This window comes from Glycine soja, chromosome 11 (assembly GCF_004193775.1).
Source record: "Glycine soja cultivar W05 chromosome 11, ASM419377v2, whole genome shotgun sequence".
Lineage (NCBI taxonomy): Eukaryota > Viridiplantae > Streptophyta > Magnoliopsida > Fabales > Fabaceae > Glycine > Glycine soja.
The window spans coordinates 9,109,661-9,117,411 of NC_041012.1; the positions used below are offsets into that span (position 1 = coordinate 9,109,661).

General features: G+C 29.9%; 1 protein-coding gene across 1 annotated transcript; it reads right to left on the reverse strand.

Moving 5' to 3' along the window:
- Positions 1-224: 224 nt before the first annotated feature.
- LOC114375913 (polyol transporter 5-like) lies at positions 225-3,104 on the reverse strand. Its single transcript, XM_028333779.1, has 3 exons — positions 2,763-3,104; positions 2,017-2,363; positions 225-1,495 (listed from the first exon to the last, which is right to left on the reverse strand). The coding sequence occupies exons 1-3, from the start codon at positions 2,902-2,904 to the stop codon at positions 413-415; spliced, it is 1,572 nt and encodes a 523-aa protein (XP_028189580.1). The 5' UTR covers positions 2,905-3,104; the 3' UTR covers positions 225-412.
- Between the last annotated feature and the right edge of the window lie 4,647 nt (positions 3,105-7,751).

Consider the following 7,751-nt stretch of genomic DNA (forward strand, 5'->3'; position numbering starts at 1 on the left):
TAATTTGCTCTAATTACATTAGTATTTGAAATTTGTTACAAAGTAAAAACATTAACTTCCATTCTCATTTCTTCCTTTCTCTCTATATATATCTCATTTCTATTTATATATGTGTTTATCTAAAAATAATATTGTTAGTCACAATTCATTGAAAATATCATTCTTAAATACATAATTATATATAGCATGAAACAAATGTATGGAAAAAAAATCATAAACATAGCTGTAAAAAAACACCATCTCTTCCTTTCAACCTTTGTCATTCATAGAAATTATTGTATTTTTTTTTTCATACACAAGTCTTGTCACTTTAACTTCTCGTTTTGATTTGAAGAACTAGTCTAAAAAGTAAAAAACAAAAAAAAAATCACGAAATTACTTCACTATTACTGGATGTCCCAATACTCATTTTTCAAGTTTGGACATTGGTTCCTAGCTGGACTTGTGCTACTTGCCCATTCTCATTTTCTACAGCCTTGCTGGCGTTGGATTTGGACCTAAAAGTACCAAAAGACCCTTCCATGTCTTCGAGCGTTTTTCCCCGGGTCTCAGGCAAGACGGTGTAAAAGAATATCCACCCAACAGTAGCAATGCCACAATAAAGGAAGAAAGCTCCACCAATAGTGATGGCTCTAGTGAGGGACAGAAAAGTCATTGAGACAACCGCGCTAGTGGTCCTATTCACCGCAACTCCCGCGGCCGCACCCTGCGCCCGCAGCCTCAACGGGAAGATCTCAGAACTATAGACCCACGTGATGGGACCCGCACCGATGGAGAACGTGGCCACGTAAGCCAACACCATGGCTATGCTCGATCCAACGGCCCACATTAATTTCCTCTCCGAATGATCAATAACAGTGAGGCTGATCGCAAGCGTGAGAAGCGAGAGCACCATGCCGCCGACACTAGACAATAACAACGGACGACGACCCACGCGGTCCAACGTAAACGTAGCCGCCAAGATGAACACGGTCTTAACGAATCCAACGGCCACGGTTGCAAGAAGCTTATGCGTGTCGTTTGTAATCCCAGCCTTTTCGAAGATCCTGGGGCTGTACAAAACGACGGCGTCTACGCCCGACGCTTGTTGGAAGAAGTGAATACCAAGGGCAGCGATTACGATGTGACGAATTGCGGGCGTTGGATAGAGGAAGAGCTCTTTCCATACACCTTCACCGTTGCTTTGTTTATTTACCTGAACGACGTCGTCGTTGCAACTCTCGGGGATCCCTGCGGCTTGTTTGATTTCCGCTAGCCTTAGTTGGGCCTCTTCCTTGCTGTCTGAGGTTTTGTTAAGCACTTTTCTTGCCTCTCCCAAACGACCCCTCATCACAAGCCACCTTGGGGACTCCGGCATCGCCAACACTCCTACTGTTAGGAGTACCGAAGGTATTGCACCAACTCCAAGCATCATTCGCCATCCCACCTTTAGTGTCAGCTTCGAAAATGCATAGTTTGATATGTATCCAATTAATATCCCTCCATTAATAAATACCTGCAAAATCATTTTTTATTTTAATCAAAACTTAATATTGTTTTCAATTATGGAAATCCTAACTAAAGCTGTTAATTAATTAGTAAGAAATTTATAAAAATATTAAAATAAATATATGCAGAATTTAATTTCTACCTATTATCAAAATATAATAAAAAAGATAACCACAAATATGATTTTTAAGATCTTTATATGTGGAATATGATTTTTAAGATGTGTATGTAACAATTTCATATTAATACAATTAATCATCTTAAATTATATTTCCTCCGAGCTAGTTTTTTATTTATAAGAAGTAAGTTTTCATGGAAAACCTATTTCTTATGAAAAGGTCTGAATGTAACATCAATAAGGTCTGAATGTGATTCAATAGTTTATTCTTATTTTTATTTGAAATAAATTAGACAACTTGTTTTAAAAGAAGACTATAGAGGTTATTATAATATTATCAATTTATAATTAAATGACAAATATATGCAGTATATCCTATTAATTACTAAAAAAAATATAAAGAAAGGAACCTCAGGGAAGGAAGTGAGGAAGCCACGAGAGGAGGCCGGGGAGACCTCGGCGGTGTAGACGGGGGCTATCATGAGGGCGTAGCCGATGCCAATGCCAGCGACGAAACGGCCAAACATGAGAAAGGAATAATTGGGGGAGAAACCCATGAGAAGTGCTCCGACAAAGAAGATGGCGCCGGCGAAAACAATCGTGTAACGGCGACCTATCCAGTCGGAGGTTCTGCCGGCGAGACATGAGCCTATCAGAGAGTATAGGTTGATGATTCCGAGCAGGATCTCGATTTGCTCGTCCGAGACTTTCAGGTCCCTTTTTATGTATATGGCTGCTCCACTCATCACTCCAATATCTGTAACAATAACATCATATTTATTACATTTACATACCACGTGTAGTTAATGCTTCACTTAATAATGTTCTCGGAGATTTATTCCTATTTTTTTCCAATTAAAGAATCATGCAAAATCTTGTCCCACGAAACAAAAACACTGTTTCTTTTCCTTTTCCTTTATCTTTTTGCATTTGTTTTGTGCGCAAAAGTCTTCTTCCATTTTTCCTTTTCCAATTTCCACATAGACTGGATAAGTTATACGATTTTCGGCCCATGCTACAGCGTGTTAGCATGTTTGTGTGTTTGGTTTCACGTTAATAGATTTTCCATTCTTGATGAGTTTCTAAACACGCTAAAAAGAAGTTACAGCAGAGAGCAATTAAGACAAGTAGGAATGAATATATATATAAGACTCACCATAACCAAGCAAGATGGAAGTCATGGAGGCCAGCATAGCACAAGCAAAAGCATACTTGTTCCTTTTGCGCTTCTTTGGAGGATCGAAATCCTGAAGTGTCTTATGAGCTTCTGCAGCTTCAACTAGCTTTCCCTCAGTCATCTTAGTGACTTAGTTTAATTAGCTGAATATCCGCAGAAAGGAAAATATGAGAGAGATATTAGAGAAAGGAGTACTGTTAAAGTGCTAGCATGTATTTAATTTAATTATTGGGTGATGTATCTGACTATCTAAGTATGATGATATGTGAAGAGAGAAACTAAGGAGTAGTGGAGTTTGGCATATGAATGTGAGGTTCCGCTAGCGTGCTTATATAGACCAAATTAAGGCTTTCGTCACCATAGACTAAGGAGTCTCACATGGTAGATCGAAGTAGAATCCCCCAATTCTCTCTCTCTCTCCGACCTAAACAAATCGTTTTCCTTTGCGTGCCATACCTGTTTCACACTTTTTATTTTGAGGATAAATAGTCATTTTTATTCTTAATGTGTAGGGTATTTATAAATTTATTTTTGAAAGATAAAAATTTAAATTTTAATTCTTAAAAGTGAAAAAAGATACGATAAATTTATTTATCCGATAACTTTCATCCAATGAAAGAACCTACGTAACACATTTATTGACAAAGTTGTCGGTGCTTTACAGATACGAAAATGATTATTTATCAAAAATATAATTTAATCTTTATTTTCTTTCTTTTTTTAATCATTGTAAGCATAACATTACACTTAAAAAAATAAGAAATCAAACATAAGTTATAATAATAATAATAATAACATATAATATTGATTAATAAGCACAATTTGTCTGTTATTTTATAATTTCTTTTGTGTCAACAATAAATAATGAAAAAATCAAGTTAGATTTCATTAAGGATTAACTTAATAGTTATATATTTTTAATTGAGTCTCATATTTTAGATAATGTATTGTCACATTAGAAATTTTAGAATAATAGATAAATTATTTTTATTAATCAACATATTTATGTTTATTTTCCTATTTTTGTAAGTGTTTATTATAATGTATGTTTGCAACAATTAAAAAATGAAAAATTAAATTATATTTTGAATAAATAATTATTTTTGTTTCTGAATATGTAAAACGTTAATAAAATTCATTCTTGAATGTGTTATGTAAGCTTTTTTATCAACCATAACGAATAGAAGTTAACCATAGATAGATTTATTGAACTTTTTTCACTTTTTAAAATTAAAATTTAAATTTTTATCTTTCGAGAAAGAATTTATTAAGGCTCTTCCCATTCAACAAAAATATTACTATTTAACTTTATTTTTATTCTTCTTTCTGAAAATGATTGTTGTTCACTCGGTTAGTCCACAAGGATACCTAATGTAATAAGAAAATAAAGAGAAACAAAGAAACGCGCTGAAAGTGCTTTATTTCGTACGTGAATATTATTATTGTTTCCGCGTGTAGAAATCACGAGTGCAAATTGGCCTCGTGGTGTGGCTCCCAGTCCCAGCCACTAAGTGACAAATCAGTACAGTCTACAAATGTTTAATAATTGAAATTTACTAGTTAATATTCCTAAAAAAAATTAAGTGCGTGTACATTAATAAATCTTGTATGATGAATAATAAACATACAACTCATTTGGAAGTGTATGAGAAGGAAATAATAATAATAATAATAATAATAATAATAATAATAATAATAATAATAATAATAATAATAATAATAATAATAACGACGATAACAACGATATGTACGTAGGGAAAAGGGGCATACGTGTGTAAAAGTTTAGCAAATTGACCTCAGGGTCACTTTTATAAACTTTTTTCAAGATTGAGTCTGTTTTAAAAATAATTATTAAAGATGTCTGTTTTTGAAAGCTTTTCGTCATTATTATAAGCAAAACATCGCATGGCAAGAGATAATAGACATTTCGTCAATAGGATTGGCGAAACAGACATGCCATTTCGCTATTGGCAGTGGGTTTCACGGGTGGTATTAGCAAAATAGGGGTGAGAGTTTCGCGGTTGACGTGGCGCGCATGCAAGGGCCAAATAGAAAAAATTATATATTAAAATTAAAAAGGATTTTAAAAATGAAAGAAAAAATATATACTAAAATTAAAATATTAACATAAAAAATAGGAATTAATTTTCCTGAACATATATACTGATTTTCTTTCCATTATGTAATTAAAAAGGAAAGAAAATAAATTACATAAAAAGTAAAGGAGGACTTATAATTAATCCAAAATATCTTGAGAAAATCCATAAAAATATTTTCTTTCCTTTTTAATTACATAATAATATAGATAGATACGGATTTTATTTCCACTATCTAATTAAAAAGGAAAGAAAATAATTAATCCGAAATAATAGAGATGGATACTGATTTTCTTTCCATTATGTAATTAAAAAGGAAAGAAAATAAATTACATAAAAAGGAAAGGCAGGACTTAGAATTAACCCGAAATATCTTTAACAAATCCATAAGAATATTTTCTTTTCTTTTTAATTACATAATAATAGAGATGATTACATATTTTCTTTCCATTATCTAATTAAAAAGGAAAGAAAATAATTAACCCAAAATAATAGAGATGGATACTGATTTTCTTTCCATTATGTAATTAAAAAGGAAAGAACATTAATTATTTAAAATTAATTTGATTATTATGTAATTAAAAAAAAGAAAATAAATTACATAAAAAAGAAAGACAAGACTTAGAATTAACCCGAAATATCTTGAGCAAATCCATAAGAATATTTTCTTTCCTTTTTAATTACATAATAATAGAGATGGATAGTGATTTTCTTTCCTTTTTAATTACATAATAATCGAATTAATTTTAAATAATTACATAATAAATGAGAGTTAATATTTTTTCTTTTCATTTATGTTCAGGAAAATTAATTCCCATTTATTATGTTAATATTTTAATTTTAGTATATATTTTTTCTTTCCTTTTTAAAATTCTTTTTAATTTTAATATATATTTTTTCTTGTTTGGTCACTGCATGCGCGCCACGTCAACCGTGAAACTTTCACCCCTATCCTATTTTGCTAATACCACCGACGAAATGCGAAATGTCATGCCTGTTTCGCCAATACTCTTGACAAAATGCTATGTTGTTCCTACCACGTGCTGTTTTGCTTTGCTTACGGTGATGACAGAAAGTTCTGAAAAACAGACCTCCTTGATAATTACTTTTAAAACAAACCCAGTTCTAGAAAAAGTTTATAAAAGTGAACCCCTAGGATCTATTTGTTGTAAAAGTTTAATAGATTCTTATATAATTTTTTAAGAGATATAAAATAGTTAAGAGATTAAGAAAGAATAAAATGAGAAAAAATTCATGAATTTGACTAATTTTACTAACAAATTAACAATTAACATTATAAATAAAAAAATTAATATTATTTCTTAAGGTTAAATTATTAATTTGATCTTCTATTTATTTAATTAATTTAATTTAGTCCATATATTAATAAAGAAGTTTAACTTAATTCTTTAATTTTTAAAATTGAAACATTATATTAGTAAGTTAAATTGTTTTTTAATCATTACCTAGAAAATTATGGTCTAGTTTTTATATTAAAAAATTTAGGAATAAGTTATATCATTTCTTTGAATTATTTTTTTATTCATAAGAATTAAATAAGATACCATAAATTAGATCCTCAATTATAAAAGTGTTAAATTACTAAAACCAGTTTAAAGACTAAAAATAAAATATAATTAAAATTAAAACTCATTTATAAACATTTCTTATTAAATTATCATTCTTATACCTCTATTATTATAGTTAGTATTATTATTACCACTTTGTATTACCATAATCATCATCATTATAATTATCATTACTATTTTCACCACTACTATTAGTAATGATGGAAGATAATAGATAAGACAGATTTAAAGAATATATTTTAATCGAAATCACAAAATTTTGAACCATATTTTAAGAGCTATCATTGAAAGTTATTTTTTTTTCCTGTTTCATTATAAGGGATTTCCCATTTGAAACACTACCTTTCTTTCTTTTTTCATTATAATTAAGGGGTTCTTTTTTTTTTCATTAGTAGGATTCTTCCACATTTCTGTAAAAAAAAAGGGTTCTTCCATTTGAAACCCTCCCTTTATTAATTAAACATAATATATTTACATAAACATTATATACACATCACTGAAATTATTAGATATTTACTAACTCCATTATATCTTAATTAATTTAATTTTTTATTCTTTACTTTTTATCTTAATTAATTTAAATAAAACTACTTTTTTTAAATAAACTAGTGAATAATATATTATAATATAACTCAAATAACAGATAGAATTAACAAAAACAATTTATTTCAATACGAATAATATATATTAATTGCTTGAAATAATAAACGTCCGCTTTCACAAAAATATTGATTGAGCTATATAATATATTTTGACACAAATGATATATTTTTCATTAGCCATGAACATACCAACATATGCAAAATATTGCTCAATGCGGTTATTTAATATATATACTTTTGTTAAACATTAATTATTAATTTTTGTTAATAAAAAATTCAAATCAATGACTTTTCTTTTCTCTCTTCCATCTTCTTCGTTATTCAATATATGCCCAACCTTTTAGGCTCTCCGTTCAAATGGCTGGTTGATGTCGGTTTGGGTCTTGGGAATTGGGATAAAGTTCTATCAAGAGAGAGAATTGCTAGCTAATACAATTTCACAAGTCTGTTTGGTGGCCCGAATAATGTTTTACCAGTCGTTGGAGAATTTCATTACGGATTTTGGATATAATATTCCTCATGATTAAGACAACTTCTTTTTTTTATCTTTATATGAGATTTTTTTTTCGAATATATTTTTCTTTTAAATAGTTAAGTTTTCTAGATCTATTTTACGTATAACTTTTTGAGTGCTTATAAAAGAGAACGCGATTCATGAAGTACGCATTCGTGATTCATGAA